Source organism: Amia ocellicauda, chromosome 15 (genome assembly GCF_036373705.1).
Source record: "Amia ocellicauda isolate fAmiCal2 chromosome 15, fAmiCal2.hap1, whole genome shotgun sequence".
Taxonomy (NCBI): domain Eukaryota; kingdom Metazoa; phylum Chordata; class Actinopteri; order Amiiformes; family Amiidae; genus Amia; species Amia ocellicauda.
Window position 1 is genome coordinate 10,996,851 of NC_089864.1, and position 23,953 is coordinate 11,020,803.

Below are 23,953 nucleotides of genomic sequence, written 5' to 3' on the forward strand. Positions count from 1 at the left end.
ACTGAATAAATAAGCTGTCTCATATTTTTCAGATGTGCTACACTCTGGTGAATGATCTTTTTCTGTGTAATTGGCTCTATAACTTCTCTACCATGTGATTTTAAGTAACACATTCAAAATATCTACATTTCTCTGCAGAATGGTTGGACATTTAATAACCTTTTACACAGCTTTCAGCTTTGATGTATCACACTCATGCACTCTAAATATAACCACTCCAGAAAGATGGAAAGAACAGATAACCAGTATCTGACAAGTGAGAAAATATCATTTTAAAGATCATACCTGCCAGCACTATTGAATGCATTACAAGAACAAATTATACAAAATAAACCAATCTATCAGTTCAGTGAGGCACATTCAAGAACCATATGAAAAACAAAATACCTACATTATACCAAGTATCTCACTAAATATCATATTTCCTAGGGCATATAGTAAGGGATTATTTTTGACACAAGTAATCTATTCTCTAGCAAAAAGAGGTACAATGCATATTTAAACATATGTATATACAGGCCTCACAATAAAACACGCAGATGGCTCTCTGTGTAATACACAATTGATCAGTTGCCGGTTGGTTAATAAGAAAAAAGGTTCCAGGTAACCTCCCGGGAGCCTGACTGAATGCACGAGAAACAGCTTGCCGAGAGACAGGACGACACCCGCCTAACCTCTCATGTGGAAAACATTTAATAACCCAGAGGTAAGTGCTTTCAAATTCTGCCACGCAAGACACCGAATGAAATAAACAAGTAAACAACAAGAGTGTCATGGTAGCAAAGCTGAGAAAAATACCATTCAGCACACGGGCAGGGGGTGAAGGTAGATGCACATATGTAGGCTATTATCTCAGTAAACTAACTCAGAAAAAACAACATAAGGCAGATACTATTAATTCTAGGAGGCTCAAAACGACAGGAGAAACATAATCATATATTAACAAAACGTTTTTCCTTTATGCCAATGTTAAACTACTTTTATTTGTATAGTGCTGGAATAACAAGAGCTTGCCAGCATTGATTGATACCAATTATTTTTATTGTTAAAGCAACAGTTTTTTAGTTGTTTGCCAAAGTGCATGAAAGTTAAGCTTATTACTGAAACTGTAAACAGATATAGCACCCTAGGCCAAATTCTGATTGTGACAAGGTATGCTTTCTCAGGAGGTTTACAAAAGAAACAGATAAAACATTAGAGATAAAAATGTGCAATTTAACCTGTCCATTTTAAAAACTACATTTTAACACTGGAATTAAATTGTTCCCTTACTTTTAAAAAGCTGGGCTACGCTTATAAGAAAGCATGGGATTTTCCTTTTGGCAATACAGTGCTAATTTGAACTAAATTTAAAAACAATAGATATATTTCTTAGTTAAATACACTCCTATTATGCTATTCATTATATTAAGTTAATAGAATTGTAAGCACGTCAACTGTAAACATAATTTACATACCATTATAAACATAACTATAATAATGCCCGTTATCTAGGGTAAATGTACAACCCATTCTTTTGGCTTAATATTAACGCTCCGCCTCTTGGCTGCTAACTTGACAGAATATAACATTCTTTATCCTGGTTGGTTCTCAATTCTTCCCTCTGCATTTTTCAGAACATCTAGTGTAACATGTAATTGTTCTCTTCTGTCAAGACATGAAGGTGTGCACACAATAATGATGACAACCATTTTACACAAAATGGTGCTAGTTCATGAAAATGGAAATCATGCATGCTCTAAACATGGAGCGAGTGGACTATCGTTCGTTCTGTGGAGCAGGTTCCACAAATCGTTCCCCCTCTCTGTTTAAGAGGCTTTCAGTTTTACAATAATTGTCCACTACTTGAGATTTAGGGACCCGTAATAGCACACCAGAGAGAATCTGTGTCATAAAACATTCACTCCGGATTCAGGTTTACTCTTCCCCTGTATTCCCTTGCATGTCAAGACAATGTCAGATTTTGAATGTTATAGTAAGGTGATGCTTTTAAGATACTCAGTAGGTTTGGTATTACTTGTTTAATAACCTTATGCTACAGGTAATAACTTATGAGGCTTTTATAATGAATCATCACGTTTTCTTTTCAATAACCTAGTTTCTGATATTCAGCTTATCTACTGCAGCGCCTCAAACTATTTACATTTCCCAACTCCAGGCCTTATCAGTCGAAAGGGGCAGAGTGTAATGTAAATATAATTATAGTCAGGGCTATTTTCTATTGTTTTAAAGCACAAAGCACTCTGCAGTAGGATTCGGGACTAAACAAGTTAAAGGCATTGCGCACACATGATATCCTTGAATTCCATGTTGTACGCCTTATTACTCCATTGTCTGAGTTTCATATATAGGGATACAGTTATACGTTTCTATAATCTGTACAAATGTAGTATGTATGTGTGCACCTCACATTCTGACATGGAGGCAAAACATGGCTTGGCTATCAGATGTCTATTTATTATATTCCATGTTTAGGAAACAGATCCTCAAGGTCTCCAATACAATGAGTCTTAAACAGGGCCGTACCTTCTTCTAAACATCACTAACTCTCTGCTTTTGTGCCTCAACAGGGACATATTTTAAAGCAGCAAAGAGAAAGAGAAGGAGGTCTAGCATGCAGATTTTGCAGTAGTTTCTTGAAAGGTTGTTCTCTTACAAAATCTATTTGCTTTATACTCGACTCTTCCCCTGCATGAGAACTAACTCCTAAGCAAAGACCTCAGCCTCTCTTCAGCTTGAATGTGATCCAAATTTCTGTTAAAGTTAAACCCTGTGTATTCTAGACATGCATATAGATTTGTTATAATTAAACCATTGTTTAAAATAAATAATAAACAAATGTGATGCTTTATTCTAAAAATATTGTGGATAAAATTTTTATAAGATATTTATATTTGGAACAGGAATATGAAAATAGATGCCAAGAAGGGGGTTTGTTCCGCAGGGACACTGCATGAAAAACAACACAAAATCTATAGCCTTTATGTTTCTTTAATATTTTACAGGGGGAAAAGCTATTTAAACATTGTTAAGTGTTTTGTTTTTCCATTAAATAAATATATAAATCCACTGGAAGCAGATGAAAATAAATACATTTTACAAAATTAAAGCAATTTCCTGCCATATTTACTGAGCACTTCCAGTACAAACGATGAGCCACGGCTGGTATAGACAGATTGCACTCGAGGAGCCATGAGGGTTTAAAAATAAAGCGTTGGGGAAATAAGAATGAAAAAGAATAACCACAGGCACTGGTAAGCTTGATTTATGACAAAAGACAGACTAAAAGCAACAAGGACAGAAAATGTACATGACACACATAAATTAGTGGCTTCCCATGACAATCATCTGTTGTAAACACATTAAAACAATTTAATTAGAAAAATCCTTCAGACATATTGTAAAATATGAGGCCAGTGAGGAAAAATGCACATGAAACAGCAACAAATGACTACAATGTCACAACAAGAGGTATTTGTGTGTTTCAGTTAACTAGGCAGTTTTGAGGCCACAAAAAGCACCTGGTCAAGTTTTTGTAATTATGATCAGTTGTTTATCAGACCCTCCAGAATTGTGCGAGTCTGCGATCAAATAAATCAATTGCAGGAATGGAAGCAGGAGAAGAAATATGTGACAACCACAGAGAAGTGTCACAAAACCCCCAGAAAACGCACACACATATAGAAAATAAAAGGGCTCTTCATTCATTGCTTCCCTTTGGGCACACAACGGCATGAGTTCTTGTAAAATGTCTTCATGATGGTATAATTATTTTACTAGCTTCCAAATATGTATGATAGGTCAAATCATCTCTACAGTTATAAACAAGAATCAAGCTAAACATACCCCCATATTCTGTAATAATATCATGCTGGAAAATTGTTCTACAGTCCCTGCAATCTTGTGTTCATGCACTAAAGGAAAATCAACTGTTCAGGACCATTTGAAGTAAGAGAAACTGAGAAAAATGGGGCGATTATATGGTTCGGTTAAGACCAGAACACCTTTCGCCTTGAAATAGAAAAACATTGATGTTTACATAAGGCAACCCACTGCTCTTACATTGAGACCTGCTCTATTACCTTTCACAGGCAATTAAAAATATTTGTTTGGATAAGTATTTATTTGTAATTGTATTTAATACTTAATGTATTCATTAACATCTTTCAGTTTAAGAGCAAGTAAAATTCTGAAAGTGTCCCCATGACTCTACTGTGATCAATAGTATATCTTCTTAAACTGAAAAACAAAATGTATGTATTTCTGAATTATTATTATTATTATTATTTTACAATAATCAAATCATTATTTCCGCAAACTAGAGTAGATACCCACGTTTTGGTTACTGTGTATTATGTAAAATCAAAAGGTCATCAATAATAATATTATTACTTCTAAAAATGGATCCTGCAAATATATTTGGTAAAATAAACAATGGAATTATGTAGGGTCTAAGCACTGTATGTATGTATGTATGTATGTATGTATGTATGTATGTATGTATGTATGTATGTATGTATGTATGTTCACTGAAACAATATGGAGTTTAAAAGAACTTGAAAACTTTGGCACCATGACGTAGAATATTCTATTGTTCTTATAAGTTCTTATACCAACAGTAAAATAATTACTTTAGAATTTAGTGATGTTTTTCATAGTAAATATAACAATAAAGAATGTGTGGAGTTCTTGGGGGGGACTTAGTTATAATTAATATTCAGAAATATTAAGATTTGCAATGAAATCTTGACACCACTTTCCTGACACCACTTTTACAGATCTAAAAGAAGGCCTTGAGTGACTACATTGGCAATTCAAGTGCACAGACTGGGCTGTACTGTTCATGAAATTATTAAAATGTGTGCTGATAGGCTAGACGCCTCCATTTGACCTGCCACTGCTGTGTGCTAGTTGCCCCTGAACTGATCCCAGCAGCACACCAGCGAATTCACTGCCACCTCTGAGGACGCCCTGCCACAGCCCACAAGGACATTTACAACAGCAGGCTACCATGTTTAGTTTGAACACTGCCGATGGATTTAAATGCATAAACCTCTTAGGAGAGTCTCTCTTAGTTGCAGTGTGTCCATGTATATATCCTGTGGTCAACGCCCACATTTGGGTAGACACCTATTCACAACTTTAAACTTTGTGGCATGGTTTGCATGCCACAGTCTTTAATAGTAAAGAGAAGAGCTACTTAAGTCTTTCACTTCACTTTCACTTGGTTTTCAACTGTGTCTGTGCTCTGTCTTTGACCTTTATTTAAGAACATTATCAATGTGATCTACCTACTGCTACAAATACTACAGAAAGTATGTTTATAAACAAAACAAAGTTGTATATCCTGTTTAATTTGATGGGGGTCCAGTAATACACTACACACATCCGGTGAACAACATGTCAGCCACTGCTATTTATTCAGGGAAATGCTGCAAAGTTCACACACTGGCTATATCTCTAAGGTGTCACAACAGCAATTTAAATTGGTTTATTGCAGCTCTCTTTATCAGCATATATCAAAATGACATAATGTTTACTTTTTTAACTGTACCAAAATCATTACATAACATATATATATATATATATATATATATATATATATATATATATATATATATATATATATATATATATATATATATATGTAATGGTATAATTGCCCTGTGACAGGGCTTTCTTTGTATATCTGCCCTTGTGAAATTTGAAATTAAAGCAGTTTTCTGTGCAAAGATATATTTAAGTTTTTCCACAAATAAATGTTTACCACCGATTAAGCATCTTGGATCCAGTTCCCTTAGTTCATCAGCTGTCGTTTTTTGACTGACAACTGCTACTTCAGAAAACTAGCACAACGAATAATACAATATATTTAATTAAATATTATTTTTCTTTTTTCTTTTCTACATAATACCTAAGAGCAGTAAAAATACAAAATTAAAACATTGCTACATCAGTCTGTAATCTGTCTGAAAAGTATTTTATATGATTCAAATAGTGCTACATACACTACCAGTCAAAAGTTTTAGAACACCTCCATTTTTCAAGTTTGTTTTTTAATTTACGCAGTTTAATGTCTCAATGTACTCTGAAATTAAAGCATAGGAAAAATATACAATTGGAGATAAAAGATAAATCATGTTTAATACAATATAACCCCTTAAGCTAACAAACCATTCTGGTAACCTTAAAAATGGCACCAAATCTGTGTTCTTCTCTTTAATCCCATGTGTACTCTTTACTGTTGTGTTTGCCAAGTGTTTGGTATCCCAATAAAGACGATATGAAGCATCATGGTTAACATTGTTTTTTATACCCTCCCTGCATTTACACAACCCCCCCCCCTCTGCATTCTGAAATAGGGGGGTTGTTGTATACTTGGTCTGAGTAGGAATAAAAAATCTCAGAAAACATTGATTATTATGACATATTCTGGAACCAGACAGTCTACTGATCAAAACAAGAACATCCACGTTTTGGTAGAGGCAACACCCACCTGTAGAGAGCTCAAAATGTCAATTTGGAAAACTGTGTTTACAGTGTACTAATACACAATGATTTTATATAATTGGATCTGAACTTCCCTGTGTTTGATAAAACATCAAATAATATATACTGAATTATTCGTTAGGTTGTTCTGAACAAAACAAGCCTATTTGCAAAGAAATCCGATCAAAACTGAGTGATCTGTGACCGTCTGAATGAGATCCCCCCGGAGCAGACTGCAAGTTTACCCCCCGGGCTCTGAAAGACAGCGGGTGACACGGAAACTGTAAATCGTATGTATGTGAGCTGGTACCCGAGAGAATAAGCTTTCAAACGATGTGCGCATTGTGGGAATACAGTGTACCTTCTATGCACAGGAGCTGCGTGTAACACTGACAAATAATGCTTAAGAGGGTGTAGTAAACAGTATATAACTCTGAAACGTACATTATTTTTCAGTTTTTGGTAACCTAACCTTTTTTTTTTTTTTTTTAAACTTCTGGTTTACCGCTTACCTTTGTACCATTTCAGGTTATTCACTGGACATGAACTGCTTACATTTTGATAAAAACTGGAAAAATGGGGGTGTTCTAAAACTTTTGACCGGTAGTGTATAATGTACCATTGAAGAACCTTTCCCTCCATTTATTTGTCTAGAATTCACCAAATGTAATACTATTTTGTAAGGAGAAATAACATGTGTAACCGTTTCAACAGCATAACATGTCTAATTACATTGTCCAATATCGTGGTTTACAAATCTAAACATATAAGTAAATAGATGATACATGATCTGTATAAAACTCTGTAAAATGTTAAAAAAAAAAAGACTGGCTGTGTGAATGGCTTATAAAAATATCTTACTATTTTTACAAATATGTTAAGAAAAGTTTTGTTGCTGCCTTAAAAATATTTTCCTCTGTACAAATTTTCATAATTTATGAAGAGAAGCAAGAGGTCTGACTGAGAGCATCAGTACATGATTTTAAATATTAATATAATAGCGTTAACACCTGAACTTAAAATAATATAAAACTGTACACAGATAAAATACAATATACAAATAATTGTGATCATTTGTTGCTGTTTTTAAAGGCAATAATATTAATTCTCTTATACACAAATATACACTTGTGTTGATTACAGGGCGAACACATTAAATACAACAATTCATGTTTCACATATTAAATAAATATAATTGTAATTATTCGTTTGCTAAGATATTATCAAACATTGCAACCATACTAATTCATAGTCTGAAATTCCAAGCCCTTACTTGGGATTTCATACATATGTTTCTAATAATTTCCAAATTGCGAGCACCATTTTAATCAGCACCATGTAATTGTGAACTCAGCCTGGGTGGGCTGGAGCCAGAGTGAACCCCTAGCCTTCACTTCAATATCCCAGAGATATGCTGAAACATATTTGTCGGGTTCACCAGAAATAAACTCCCTGTAATTAAGCACAACTGATATTTATTCATAACAGCATGGTAATAAAGAGAAAAGGAATACTATCGTACCGGCTTCCATGGTCCTCGTTGCCATGAAACACTACCTGGACACGGCTGCATGTTACATTGTTCCATGTCAGGTGGCTTATCCAAAACATCGCAGTTGTGGTCATTTAATCTTTGGCCGTTAGACAGCTGACAAACGACTAGCCTTGTTCTTGTCCCCCCACCACACGTCTGGGTGCACTGTGGAGACAAGCGACACAAGAGCATGTCAACATGAATGCCTGTAGTACTGAATACTGTTTGTTTTACTTTATACTCAGCATGATAGAGGACATAACTTCATGACATTGAAAAAAGACAAAATGGAAAATATGTATTGTGCATAATAGACTATCATAATTTTTTGGGAAAGTTAGGTTTAAATGTGTTGATCGGTTTCCATCTCAATGGGTTTCATTTGATCGGGGCCCTTTATTTGAAGTTTTATTTGTACAAACTGAATTTCACCTTCATCAGAGTCGAGGCCTGTGGAGCATATCTTAGATTCTTAGTTATGAAATATATAACTGAAAGCTTAAGGGCATTCATTTATGATGTGTAAGTGAGAGGGATTAAGTAGAGAAACAATACCTATTCAGCAAATTCCAAGCTCAACACCATTACTTCCTTTCCAGACGAAGGGCTTTGTTTTCTGACACAGTCCATTACAATTATATACTTAGAACAATCTCTAGATAACACTTTCACTCATCTAGTGCAGTCAGTCTCTAACTGTTAACTGTTAAGTCTTTAACTGTTAAGCATCAAACATCTTAAATCAGCACGGCAAAGGCCCCAGACACGGTTAAAGACAAAATAAATCACTCATCTGTACGTTACTTTTTAGAGTTATGAAGCAAAAACCAAACATTGTTAATAAGATGAATACGGGCGAATGTATCTGGAACAGAGCTCTGTCACAGTACACACCTCTCCCCAGATCCCGTAGTTCCAGCGAGGACATGGTCCCGAGTCACAGCTTCTGGACTCGGCTGGCTTCACTCTCTCCTCACAGTGGCTGGCAGTGCGTCCTTCTCCGTCCTGGCACACCACCACGCGCCTCTGAAACCCTCCCGCACAGGTACTGGAGCACTGCAGCGACAGAGCACACCCACTCTCAGCGACAAGGGCTTGTTTTGCCATCGCCAACAAGGCATCTACACTGTGTTTCTAAGGGTGGTGTCTATTTAAACCCATAGGAGTCATGTTCAATGACACAGATTAATGAGATTTTCTTAACAAATTAATAACTTAAACATGACTGTAAGTTCGAGACATTCTTACTCTATATATATTGAAAATGTATATTTGTAACAGCTGAATTCACAATATTTGGATTTTGTGTGAATGGCTATGGTATGTGTCTAAAATGGTATGTGTCTTCTACTTACTTAATTTTAAAGAAACACAAAGGAAAATACCACTAAAGTAAAGCACTCATTTGCAGATACAAATACTTGTTTTCATACAATCTAAGCATGCAAAAGACCATTATGAAAGCAAAATGCAGAGAAAGCACCTTTTGAAAAAGGTTACACACCAAAGTTAACTGAAATCATTTCAGAAATAAAGCAAAATCAAAAGTGTCTACTATGTACTTTCTGCAAAGTAAAAAGAATGTGCATTACCAAATTAAGAAGTTAAAAAACCTTCAATGCCACAGTATTTTATAAACAGTGATTTCACGTACGGCTCCCCATGGCCCGGTCCTCCACTGGTTGTCCGCAGATGGCACATTCCAGTCATCGTGGCCCGGATGGCTAGGCGGTTTGTAATCCAGGTGGGGGTTCTGGTAGTCTACAAAGGGGGTGTTTGGCTGGTTATTGGGCCGGAGACGGTACACCGAAGGACAGGGCACCGTGGTACACTCCTGCTCTGTGCTGGGCCGATCGTCCGGGTCACAGAAGCCTTCGTCTACCTGATGGTGGTAGTTACTGCAGACAACCTGTCGTGTGGCTCTCCCAAGACCACAGGTGACAGAGCACTGACAAAAACGATATTGAAAAAAATTGTAGAACATACATTTAATTTCAACATACATTTTGAATGTAGTTGAAAAAATATGCATTGTTGGCTCCTTAAGTTGGAATAAATTAAATGTATTAACAACACACACTGACAAACTTAACACTCAATGCTATGAAGTAAGCAAAAGCATCTGCACACATCGTAGACCACAGACTATAAATACAAATACAACTATCTATTTTGTGTCCTGAATAGTAATACATACAGGTGACCACTCCCCAGCATGCCACTGCCCACAGGGGCTGAAGCAGGCGGAGGACTCTGGGGGCCGGGGCAGATGGGCACAGTACGACTCGTCCGCCACGCCTCCCTGTGCGTCTCTGCAGCTGACGTAACGTGCCCTCTTCCCCTTCCCGCAGGACACGGAGCACTGCAACACAGAGCCATCACAGGACGGTTAGGTCTTCAAAAGAGTTCGCAGCTCTCATGTCTCTCAGACACCGCAAACTCCTAGAGTTAGCGCATCTTTGACAACCAAGGAGATCAATACATCGTTCTCATAAACTGCATAAGCCTAGACCAAGGGTAAAACAACTGGAGTTTCTCAGTTGCGTGTGTTTAATTCCATATTCATTCAATTAAGGTTCAATCTTTATACTTTTATTCATCATACAGAAAACAGTAATACATACAGCTCTGGGAAAAAAATAAGAGACCACTGCATTTTATTCTTAAATCAGCATCTCTACATGTATGGCAGCCATTCCATTCCAGTGTCTGTTGAATTCTGGTGAATGAGCTACTGATTAGTTGATCACCTGAACCAAATCTTATTTAACGAGTATAAAAGTATAAAAACCGCTGCTGTGGTCATCACTATCCTCTTGCAATAGGACCAGCTGGATGGCAAATACAGTGCTAGTAGTACCTCAAAGGTAACTGGAATCAAAAAATAACTATTGACCATGCCAAAAGAGTTGAAAAGGAAAGTTTTGAGTGAGGAAAAGAAGAGTTCAATTCTGGCTTTACTGGCAGAGGGATACATTGAGCATCGGGTTTCTTCCATCCTTAAAAATTCAAAGACGGCAGTTCATAAGAACAAGGTCAAGCAGCAGACATTGGGGACAACAAAGCTACAGACCGGCAGAGGGCGAAAACGACCTTCCACTGACCAGGATGACCGCCTGCTCATTCGAATGTCACTCAACAACTGTAGGATGACATCAGATGACCTACAAAAAGAATGGCAAACGGCAGCTGGGGTGAAGTGCACGGCGAGGACGGTTTGAAACAGGCTCATAGGGGCAGGGCTGAAGTCGTGCAAAGCTAGAAAAAAGCCCTTCATCAGTGAGAAGCAAAGAAGAGCCAGGCTGAGGTTAGCAAAAGACCATAAGGATTGGACCGTAGAGGACTGGAGTAAGGTCATCTTCTCTGATAAGTCCAGTTTTTAGCTATGCCCAACACCTGGTCATCTAATGGTTAGACGGAGACCTGGAGAGGCCTACAAGCCACAGTGTCTCGCACCCCCTGTGAAATTTGGTGGAGGATCGGTGATGATCTGGGGGTGCTTCAGCAAGTCTGGAATCGGGCAGATTTGTCTTTGTGAAGGATGCATGAATCAAGCCACATACAAGGTTCTCCTGGAAGAAAACTTGCTTCCTTCTGCTCTGACAATGTTCCTCAACTCTGAGGATTGATTTTTCCAGCAGGACAAGGCTCCATGCCACACAGCCAGGTCAATCAAGGTGTGTCATGGCCAGCCCAAATTTCCAGACCTGAACCTCATTGAAAACCTCTGGAATGTGATCGAGAGGAAGATGGATGATCACAAGCCATCAAACAAAGCCGAGCTGCTTGAATGTGTGCGCCAGGAGTGGCATAAAGTCACCCAACATCAATGTGAAAGACTGGTGGAGAGCATGCCAAGACACATGACAGCTGTGATTGAACATCAGGGTTATTCCCCCAAATATTGATTTTCTTTACATTATTCGAGGTCTGATAACTGCATCTTTTTTGTTATTTTGACCAGTTGTCATTTTCTGCAAATAAATGCTTTAAATGACAATATTATTATTTGGAATTTGGTACAAATGTTGTCAGTAGTTTATAGAATAAAGCACAAATGTTCATTTTACCCAAACAAATACCTATAACTAGTAAAACCAGAGAAACTGATCATTTTGCAGTGGTCTCTTAATTTTTTCCAGAGCTGTATATAATTTTCATTATGCCATACTCTGAGATTTATCAGACATGATACTTAATGTTACTTAATGCCACAAAATCCTTACAACCAATTATTCTGAAATCTACCTCTTGTGACCTTTGAAAGACATACATATTTTAAACCTAATGTTCTTCATGAACACGATGTCAAGTTTTGATTTCTAGCATAGCAATTACTCTTTCGGGTTCAGGGTCTCAAGTATAAAATGTTACGGGGTATTCAGCAGGAGCTTATCATCTCAGATCAAAAAGAACTTTCAATTTCTTTATGCTTGCTCATAGATCTGCAAAGGACAATACGTAACTTCTCTCATCCAGATATTTTCTCAGATTTATATTCAATTGTATTCCTGAATAAATAATATAATGTATAAGCTACTTACAAGCTTACACCTAATAATACTGACAAAAATAGATTGGTTTCCTGACAGGAGGAAACCCGTTGTCCTCATATGATTTCTGTCTCCTGGCCTATGCGTGAGCGGAAGACCCATTTGACTCCACAGTGCCAACTCATCGGACAACGATTAACAAACCTCAAACCACATGGCTTTGTAGAAGATTTATACATGTATTTAAAATGCTTATTTTTTTACCAGAAGAAATAAAGAAAACAATTAGTTCACATCAAAAGCCGAGGCTATACCACGGCTGACTAATCCATTCAATTAAGATTGTGATATTCCTAGCAAAGGCTATAGATTTCATACATGAGCATTTACAATGCTATTTAGTTACTTAACATTACTTAACTCTTTAGTCTTGCTGGATATTAAGTGAAAGGTGATTGACAAGATTACAGAAACTTTCAAGGGCTTTGCATAGCCTGGGGTAGAGAAGTCTAACCTTTTTGTTTTGACTGAATTTCAAAATAACTTTTTTAACTGAATTTCATTGCAAACTCTTCTAAAGAACACAGATGTTTATTTATTATAATTCCAAGAGTGTATGCTGCATACACAATCAAAAAATAAAACTGCAGGCATGCTTTTAAAATATATTTTCTGTACTTTTTAATACTTATGATAAAGCAAGGTGTAATAAAAGTATGTCCTTTACTATATTCTTAAATTTCACCTTTATATGTCAACCGGGTCAAAAGGTTATATTCCGTTAACCTTTTACATCCTGTGGATATGCAAATTAGGTGAATGAGTTGACACAAGATTATGAGCTGCACAGGAAAAGTACAGTACAGCATATTTCATTTTAATGAAACCCTGTATTTTAAAATAATCCGTGTCAAATATGTGTAAAACAATGAAATCCCACACTGTATCTGCTACTGATGTTTGTGAGACACTTACCGGAGTCCAGGACCCATATCTCCACTGTGTTATGAACTCCCTCTGAGGCACAGGGTGGGCCGTGCTGAACACAGGGGGGGATGCAGGACAGGCAGGCATCTCACAGTCCTGTTCAGACAAGAGCAAGAGATCACTGCTCCTGCACCGAATACTCCCATCACCGTGATTACAAGCCAACAAATTGCCATGCAGTCAGCTGAAAAATAACTTTACACACTCCGCAGGTGCGTTTCATCTCATTGTTAGAGATGAATGCTCCGTCCCAAACTTTCCCAACACTTTGATTACCCCACACACAAAGGAAAGCCCAAGAACCTTTTAATATCTGGACTGTCACTGTCAATGGAACGGAAACTGACCATGATACTAAGATAAGGAACATTCACAGGGACCCCATCTAAATAAGAGAGTGTAAAGTGAGTGTAAACTGTCTCTCACCTGGCTGTCTCTTGGCCTGGCCGCCGCGTTGCACTCCCGGTCATCTAATGTTTCACCATAGGTTCCTGCTACACACCTTACAGCCCGCATCTGGTACCCCTGTCCACAGCTGACAGCACACTGCAACACAGAGCAACACAGTGTTTAACTGCACACACTCCATAAACACACTCCAAGTGCCGTTATCAACACACAAAACGAAACACTAATGATTTAAATTTATCTGCAAATTCATACTACATAAACCATCGTTTCCCTTACCAGGTATGGGGATTATTTCCAGATGCTAAACTGTCTTTGAGGATGTGTATAAATCAGGTAGGATACATATTTGAAAAAAATAATAAAGAATGCTTTTCAAACTACATTAAACACAACCCACTGAACCCACTCTTCTTAGCCAAAAAGACAAAAATGTCCACTTGCCAAATACCAATCTTTTATTTCCTTTATTGTAAAAAAATTACTTAGAAAGTTTCTTAGGACTTTAAGTATACTTAAGAATTGAAAACGGGACAAACGTTTGTAATTATGAGGGTTGTTTAAGGTCTACAAATGTCCAGACAAGTGGTATACTTTTATATAGCTCAGGGGTACATCTGTAAACTGGTTTTATAGCTGACTTAACAAAGCCACAAAATGCCACACATCCTTAGTACGGCAAGTGTTGTCCGGATGCTACAGGTCAGGCCCATGCATCTCAAATGACCCGCGGTCCTCCGGGCGATCCGCTGACAGGGATTGTTTATGGACTCACCATCCCCCAGACCCCGACCTGCCAGGAGGCACACTCAGGCAGTTCACAGGCCCCCACGGCTTGGGGCTTGGCGTTCGGGTTACAGAAATGATCGCTCAATCGTTCTTCGTTCAGACGACACCAGACTTGACGGTGTCTCGTGCCCTTCCCACATGTCACAAGGCACTGCAAGCACAACAAAGAGACACGTCCACTCAGAGAGCACGGGGGCACTGGAAAGGTGGGCCTGAATGCATTCCCGTCCCCATAATGACCCTCTTCGTGTTTGACAAAAGCTTAAATTGCATATTTGTGGTCAGACGCACAGTAATGAAGATTGATACGACACCAGACTCCACAAAACCCCAAATGACGTTGCCTACTACCTGCCCAGCCTCCCCCACCCTGCTTCCACTCAAACAGCTCCATTTAAAAGGAAAAGGCTTACATTAAGGTGGAATTAACTTCAGCAGTTCTGTTACCAAAGTACATAAATACATGTCTACAGATACAGCATGGCAGATCTACAGAAACTCTCACCTCACTCCATTCACTAGAAGCCCAATCTGGACAAGAGATATCGTTGCAGCTCTCAGACAGCACTCTCTGGTATTCATTACACTCTCTGTCAATGAGGCGCCGGCCCAGGTTGTTCATGCAGTACGAGTCTCTGGTCCTGGTGCCTCTGCCACAGCTCTTAGAGCACTGAAAATCGACACCATTGTTGCCGTTATTGTATAGCATATAACAACAGCCTAACTGTAAAGTAATGGAGGTATAGTTTCACAGTATTGATTAAATCTTTGAAGTCAGGTTGGGGCGAATATAATTAAATAAAGCAAGTAATCCAATAACAGATCTAATTGAAAATGTCCTAAGTATAGGATTGCTTATTAGTTATTGCTACAAAATCTGTAAAAATCCATCAAGAACAACAGCATCACCTCTGACCAGGCGGAGTAGTGCCAACTCTTCAGATGGCAGTCTCCGTGGCACGACTCTCTGACTTGAGGCTTGGACTGGTCACTGCAGAACCGGCTTTCAACTCGATCGCTCTGGCCTTTCAGTGTGCTGTATTTCATGCAATGTACATCCTGAGTCCTGTAGCCAGGGCCACACTTAGCTGAGCATTCACTCTTTCCCGCCACATGCCATCTAGAAATACAAAAACAACCAACAACAAAACAGATCATCTGTAGATGAAGCAATCAGAATCCTCCCACATCGTCCGAGCAATGAAATAGCAATAGCGAAGAGTTATTTCTTAAGACTGAAAATAAAAATGCTGATATAATGTTTTTTTTTCCATTGCAAAACAGTTACACCCCATGGTAAATTACTTACATTGAAACAGATTAAAGCTGGCACCACTTTGCAAGTTCCCTGAGGTACATGAAACAAAGAGTTCATTTGAAGAAAAAAGTCTTAACAACTGTCAGGGATTAAGTAAATATCTATCCCAATGAAGGAATTGTCTGGAACGTGTCAAAACAGACATTTAAATCTTTTGTGAGCTGAATAAGTCATTGAATGTTGCAGAGCTTATCTATTTTTCCACCCGAAAATCAGAGTCTATTTCATGAACAACTGAAACAAAACAGCTATAGGAAATATAAGCAGGCCAGGCATGTTGCTGTAATACAATACTGTAACGATAAAACTATAGGCTTCTGCAAAAACACAATGGTAAGCTACTGTAGTATATTTACAGCAAGGTAACAGAGCACTGCAGCCACGAAATGAATGCCAAAAGAAAGGCAGTACTCGCTCTACCACAGTAGCACATGGCATCCAGAACGGAAATACCACATAAAAACTGTCTTGCAAATAAACATGTTGGAGACAGGACTGACACGTTTCTTTCAGCCCTGCTTGGGAGGGGACCGACACAAAACAACTACCATCCTCGGCAGCACGCCACAGACTCCAAGAGACCTACAGGTGAGTCTACACATTAAAAAACATGTTCATGATTTGGGTGAACAAGCAAAAGAATGCAGTCTATATCCCGGATAGGACACAGGATACATGGAACCAGAAACCTACACATTGAAAGTTAGTACAATAACAGTGTTATAATATGCACACTGATGGTGAAAGTTGGTGGTCGTTGAAGGTCCTGCCTTAAGTATTGGGATTCTCCAGGAGACACTTCGGACCGTCTACAAAAGCAGGCACATTTAATAGAGCACATCACTAGCACAATGAGTTAAGGCAGTTCAGCATGTCTTTGAAGTATGTTTGGGGTCATTCTGTTCATAGAATACAAATGTGTGGATATGCAGCTTCCCAGATGGTGGTCTGACATGCTTTGGCACTGCTAAATGTACAGGGAGATCATGGAGCAAAACCCCAAGACTGCAGGCAAGCTGACAGAGCTGCCAGCTCTGTGTTGTAAGCTGACAGTCCAGGAAAACATGAGAGATGTAATATTGTGTAAGAGAGATGAATTCTGGGAATGCTCATTTTATTGTTACATTTCTTGTAGAGGATAACACATTTAGATTGGAATGTGTTTTTAATTTTATCTCGTATTAGCCAGTCTTCATAGGAAAAAGAAAGAGATGCACAATGCGGTCATTGAAAGTATTTACCTCAATTCGCAATCTGTGTTACAGGGCTCTGTGGCAAGACTCAACCGGGACAGATGCTCACAGCGCTGATCGGACACCACAAGATGATCACTCTTGCGCACACAGACAGCCTTCTGCTTCCGCTCACCTTCAAATGAGAAGAAACACTCAGCTCCTCACAAGCCAAACATTATCACATTTCCTCCGATACTGCACAGCTTAACATTGCACAGTCAATTTAAAGTAAAGTAATTACTCTGCTTTTAGTACTGCTTTCGATGTCTAAAACCTGGTAGAGGTTTCAATCCTCCCTGACCTCTGGCCTTTGTGGGTTGTTTTTGTGGAGGAGCCTTCCTGTCCTTCAGAGAATACAGTAAACACAATTATCGTTGTCTCGAGAATCCCGTCTATGAGTTAAGGGTCAGCGAAAAAGTGACCTTATAATGTCAACTCCACAGGCCGCAGAAGCAAGGCTAGGATGGACCTGGAGAGAACGCGATGGGTTGTGTCCAAGGGAATCCAGATGTTGCAGGATGTGGTGTTGCTGGGTCAGCAGGGGGCTCTCTTTCACTCTTGGAACTAGCTCAAAAAATCACAAAGGTGCTGATTTTTACACTGCAAGTGAAGCTGAGGTCACTGCTAGTTTTTCAAAGAGGGAGTGTCTGAAGAACAAGAGTAACTCACTCAGACTTCTACTGGCCTTTAAATTACAAGGCACTCCTTCACAGTAGATTTTCTACTCATATTTTACATGGCACATTATGTTACTGACTGTTCAATCCACAAATAAAGTTGAGAGTTGGGGCAAAATGTCACATAACAATTTCATGTAACTATTCTTAAAGGTATTAATCTAGTGCAATGACAGCACATATATGGAAAGGTAGATCTGACCCAATAGTTTTAAAATGTATAGTGTAAATTGTGTTTACAAATTGGAAGTTGTAAAATGTATTATATTTTGAATTGCTCTGTTTAATATAAATTTGATGCCTTGTACTTAACTGTATTTTTGCACTTTGTATAGGACTTATGTTGTAAGTCGCCCTGGATAAGGGCGTCTGCCAAGAAATAAAAATAATAATAATAATAGTGTGTAGTATATAGAGTATCTAGGTTTAATAATAATCTTGATAGAAAATTATTCTGTCCAGGGTTGTTTTTCCTGTAAAATCCAAATGCTGGCAGGTTTGATGTGGTCAGATACTGAAATGGCAGAGGATTCCTTCTTGTTTATTATTAGAACAATATTGAGTGAGAAAAGACAGAGCTATTGTGCAGTGTCATCCTTTTCATCCAAAAAATGAGGAAATATAAAGTAAAATATTGGTATTTGGATCTACTTATGCTGGAACAACAACAGTCCTTGGTGTGTCATCTGTGGTGATGTACTGGCTATGACAATTTGAAGCCTGGTACACTATGGCTTCATACGACTCGCTAAACATTTATCAACTAAAGTACTTATACTGATGCCTATCTAATTGAATATTTATTCTAATAAAGGACAAATGTTCATGGAGTCAAATTCCTAGAATGTTTATTTGTATAATGGCATTGTAATGGTTGCTTTTTTGTTTTTGAGAAGAGGTAGAGTAAAAAAAAGACTAAGATGAGTAAAAGAAAGGTTGAGAACCCGAGCTGTAGAAAGTCCAGTCGCTCAATAATTGTGTGGCTGGCGAGTCTGTGCCTGTTTCCACAGTTCTTAACTAACTGACGCAATTGTAAGTATGGCTAAGACTGGCAGCTTTAGTACCTCTCATTGTAATGAATGGTACACTTAATTTGCACAATACCCACCTCATTTTTGTGGCTTTTGCAAAAAGGCTTAGAATTAATGATTCAACAACTGCTTGACCACAAAACCAAATCACTGTCACTGTGCCAGTTCGGTGCATGTCACCTGACATATCTGACTCTTTTGTGACAGGTTTACAACTCTTAAAACATGCATGATCCTTCAGTACATCAACCCCTATATGCTTATCATGTGAGTGGACAAGACTATTTGAACATGGGAGTTTTTTGTGATGAATGTGTTTAATTTACTTTGATGAAACAAATATATTTGTATACCTCTATCTAAAATAATTTGCGTGAGGGGATTATTTTCATGGGAAGTAGCTACACAATGACCATTATTTAACTTATTTGCAAATTACTTACTGTTACTCAATCGTTAATGCGGCCATTAACTTAAATTAAATTCAAAAATACACCTTGCATTTCTACTTAGAGAAAAGTAGTTCAACAAAATCATACACAATTAATGGTTTTGTACCTTGACACATTTTGCTGCATTCTTGCCAGGGGCCGTAGGGATCCCAGACAAACTGTTCCTTGCGTTCCTCAATTGGGATGTTAAAAGAGTACCGGACATCTGGGTTGTACAGATTTCCCACGCATAAGACCTTGTCAAATGGAAGACATTTATATTTAAGAAAAAAATGCATTTATGTTGAATGATTGAACAATTTGTTAATGTGAGGTCAAGAAAATATGCAAGTTATTCAAGGCAAACTGTGTAAAGGAAATTAATATTCACTCCAGTCCAAAAGGTGGTAGCTAACATGTTTTCTTCAAGGTTTCTCTGACAAGAAGATGAATGAGAGGGTTTACCTGCAGAACGAGTTCATCCTCGATCCTCTCGGTGCAGTTAATGCGCTCCACATTGGTATCTGAGCCGCTGTACTCAATGGTGGTTCCCTGAAAAGCGATTTCCCTTTTAAACATGGCCACCACAAAGTTCCCATTCAAAATGAAATTGGATTGGCTGTCAGATAATGCTGTGGGGAAAGAAAAGAAACATAAAAAGGATAAGTGTTTCATTCCACAGTTTCAAAGAGTATAATGTATAATAATAAACCTATAATGTAAACACATGTGCTTTTGTAATGATTCTCACCCAGTGATTTGTCAGTGAGTTATACTTCAGATTGGCAACAATTGCCTTCTGGGAGTTTGCATGTGCATTTTCCAATTATTCAATTAAATAAGTTTCCTCTTATATATGTGTCAGACTAGGTTGACCTGCCGCTAACTGATCAGTTCAGCAAACATGACCTTTCTAATAGCTGAGCAAAAAGAAAACATTATGGTGGAAATACATGACTATACCAAGGCTTAAATACATAATACTTCAATGACGTGGGCTAAAGGGCGCAGTGCAACACTAATGTGATTCTGCTACACACTTCCTTGCAATAAGTAGGTGCAACCACAAAAGTCTCCTTTACTCAATATTTTGTAACTGAAGAATGTACTATAATGTATATAACCCAGCCTTATTAAAATTAATAGCATTGTCATATAGAATACAGGATGCCGATTGATTAGTATAATCAATGGCATCATAGTGGCAAGATATTGTGTTAACACGGGGTCTGAATTTGGTATTATGTTTTTCTGTTGTTGTTTTTTTAATGTAATTGACAAAAGATAAATTTCATTACAGTACGAAACAATGTTTTCTGTTTTTCCTGAGTAAAATGCTTAATTTATATAGTGGCATATATCTACAGACATAATTGTCGTTCTTTGCTCTGTTGGTTAATTGTAGGCAGGCTGCCCATTTCATAGTAATTTAATTAGTTGGGCAACTTGCCCAAAGGTTGCCTACTAGGGAATTCAGAACCAGCAAGTTCTTTAGAGAATATATTTCTACAATATTTACACGTTGTCAAATTCCGTGTAAAAAATAAAAAAGTTAAAACATTTACAAATAAATAATTTAAAAGTTGAAAACCACCTTAAACAATATATTTGTTTAGAGCTTTATGAAATTAAAATTTAGTTAAAAGCATCAATAAAACCAGATACAAATTCTGTACGTTTCAATTACATGTATATGTGTCTGCAGAGTTAATTTGCTCTTTGGAAAATCTTTTAAAAATGTAAAAGCCATTTCATACAGGGAGAAGGATGAGACAAACGGCAAAACCAAACATCGTGTACTGCACGACCACTGCTTACAAATTTCCCCATAGGGGTGTCTACCACCATACATCTCATTTGGCCCCTATCCCCTTTCATCTCTGTCGGGAACACATGTCTCTAATTATCACCTATTTCAGACTCATTCATCTTTCTTAGCCAGTGACACTTGGTTTGCTTATCTAACCTGTCTCTATTCTTACACCCAGATGGGTCTTGGCCTCACTTCGATTCCTTTACCCAGTACTGAACCAGAGGAAATGTACAAATAATACATTTTTTTATTCCCACAACAATCAATTCCCCCCAACCACCCGCCACCCCAAAGACAATGTTTTATTTTGCTTAACCTCTAGCAGTACAGCACTGTCTGACTCAACTAACTAGTCCGTTGCATTCATTTAAATGCTTTTCTGACGTCCTAGTTTTTGTAACATTTTGTTGTAAAAGCTTTTCGTAAGAGAAGCTACTTACAACATGAATGTGGTGCTAACGACCAACTGAGACCCTAAGGCAAATAAATTAAAACAAATAAACATTATACATTTAATTCAACGTAGGTCAAACATTAAAATAATTGTTTGGAGTGTATAAACTTTTTTTATAGGAAAAAGTAAAAGCTTTTATAAGAAGTATGATTTCAAACACAACCTGAATTGTATGTAAGAGGGTTCTGTCATTCTTAGAACTGATAGAAACAGGAGAACCCATTCCCCATTATAGGGCCCGAAACTAGGACAAGCATTGAAATTGGCAGTACGAGTGGGTGGCATTTAAAGGGGGTGAGGGACATCATTATGAATTGCTGTAAAACTGTTCAGGGAAAAACTGGCACAATATAAATACAGACAACTGTGGCTTATATTACACCAGGTTTACAGCGGACACAGGGACAAACTTTCTTTAAACAGAGAATATTTAATGCTTTCAATAGTCGTGCTGAATCTAACAAGTTTGATCCTAGATTGTAGAAGCCATCTTTGTTTATGGTATATAAATGATCTGGGATTTGCTTGGCTTTGTTATGGTTCTCATAAATTGAAACTTTAACAAATATTAAAATATCAGGTCAAATGGAAGGCGCCCTTTATGGGGTGATGCTCCTTATTTTTGTCAGCAACTCTTACCGAGGTAGTTGTCGTCCTCTGGTTTTCCAGAGTAGCTGTGTTGTCGTATGTCAATGTTCGTTGCCCCTGCAGGTATTCGCACGATAACATTATAACCTGAAAAAGAAGTATAACATAGGAGAATTTAATTAAATAAAAAAGTAAATGAATCTCAATATGGATCAATTATCTGCATGATTACGATGTTTTCAATATCTGTTCTCCACTTTGGTATGAAGAATCTACATCATTTGCTTCACAAGAAATGAACTCTTCCCTCAATGCCTCTGCAATGGCACAAGCTCCCTTCTGGAAACAGTCCAAACATATGGATTAAAATGTATAGCGGTACATTATACTGGTCTCCAATAATACCATTACATTCCAGGGTTGGCAGTAGGCTAAATTAATCTTAGCGGGCTTCAATTCAATTCAATATAATTACACTAATCGTTTTAGTTGCGTTTTCATGCTTTTCTCCCTGATAGGACTGGTAACAAGAAAAAAACATATGTAACTAATTCTGCCACTCGGGGGCAGCACTTGTAAAGGTTATTTTTCTTGGTCAGCGTGAATCAACTACAGGATATAAATTATTTTTTCAATTTACAGATATTTACCATTTATAGATATAAATCTAGCTTTCACTTCATTACAGCTGCTCTGTGTGTGCAGGCAACACATTTCTTCACGTTCTCTCAGGGGAAACGTCTGCAGTCACTAAATGTATTTGTTTTGGGTTTTATCGAAAACATGAATCTGAAGCTATTTTCCAGAAATATGTTCATAACCACAGTTTCATGCTTAACTATTTTAAAAATCCACACACACAGCATCCAGAGATTAGATAGAAAACAGCAATGTGAGGGAATGAAATCGGACAAACAAGTGTCTTCAAAGCAGAAACAGCTGTTTTAAGCTCCAGGCAAAATACTTTTTTTGTGTAATTTTCATCTGGGGAAAATGAGTGAATGCTTTGTGAACTGAATCACCTTAAAAAGTGTTTTTTATCATTGATCTCAGTGTAACAATCTACTTTTCAATCTACCATTTAAATTGGGGTGCTTGTATTTATTTTATGTTCTTAGATTACACATTCCCTTATTTTCATGAATATTAATAATAATAAAAATATACACCAACGTATAGCATGACAAATTCCACTTACCCTCAGTGCTCAAGTAACAATTTGGCATTGGTAATTAAATGAATTTCAAAGACTCGTAAAGTACCTTCAAAGTACAATGTTAAATGCTCTGCACTAACAAGTAAGGACAGTATAGTACATAAGTACTTGTAATAAGTGAACTAAAAAGCCACAGCAATAATCACCCACAGAACAACCCCACTTAGCATCCAGCAGGATTGGAAACTCCATTTGTTGTCAATGACCACACACATCATTTAACACAACCACAAAATACTAACGCAACGATCTTTGAGAGTTACTTCTTCTAGATCTAGTTTCAGTCAAGCCTGCCGTCCTGGGATTTTGAGATTACCTCAAATGGGTACAAGAGATACTTTGCATTCGCTGCAAAAATAACCGGAATACTGAAGCAATTTACATTTGAGCCTCGGGGGCACCCCTTATCAGGTACAAGGGGCTTGCTCATTAATTTACACTGACGAGAAAATGTAATTGCTTGCCTTATCTAGTTACCCTTCCAAAAATG

The 23,953-nt window shown here is 37.7% G+C and overlaps 1 protein-coding gene across 1 annotated transcript in view; it reads right to left on the reverse strand.

Annotated features, from left to right (window-relative positions):
• LOC136771680 (A disintegrin and metalloproteinase with thrombospondin motifs 20) overlaps positions 1 to 23,953 on the reverse strand; it is a 97,161-nt gene that overhangs the window by 25,601 nt on the left and 47,607 nt on the right. The window contains exons 16-28 of the mRNA XM_066724142.1: positions 22,299 to 22,394; positions 19,858 to 20,024; positions 19,520 to 19,649; positions 17,260 to 17,386; positions 15,610 to 15,820; positions 15,206 to 15,370; positions 14,687 to 14,851; positions 13,930 to 14,049; positions 13,492 to 13,599; positions 10,221 to 10,385; positions 9,678 to 9,971; positions 8,918 to 9,079; positions 8,012 to 8,188 (exon numbers count right to left, since the gene is read on the reverse strand). Of these exons, the coding sequence (XP_066580239.1) occupies positions 8,012 to 8,188; positions 8,918 to 9,079; positions 9,678 to 9,971; positions 10,221 to 10,385; positions 13,492 to 13,599; positions 13,930 to 14,049; positions 14,687 to 14,851; positions 15,206 to 15,370; positions 15,610 to 15,820; positions 17,260 to 17,386; positions 19,520 to 19,649; positions 19,858 to 20,024; positions 22,299 to 22,394 (2,087 nt within the window). The remainder of the gene's footprint in view (positions 1 to 8,011; positions 8,189 to 8,917; positions 9,080 to 9,677; positions 9,972 to 10,220; positions 10,386 to 13,491; positions 13,600 to 13,929; positions 14,050 to 14,686; positions 14,852 to 15,205; positions 15,371 to 15,609; positions 15,821 to 17,259; positions 17,387 to 19,519; positions 19,650 to 19,857; positions 20,025 to 22,298; positions 22,395 to 23,953) is intronic.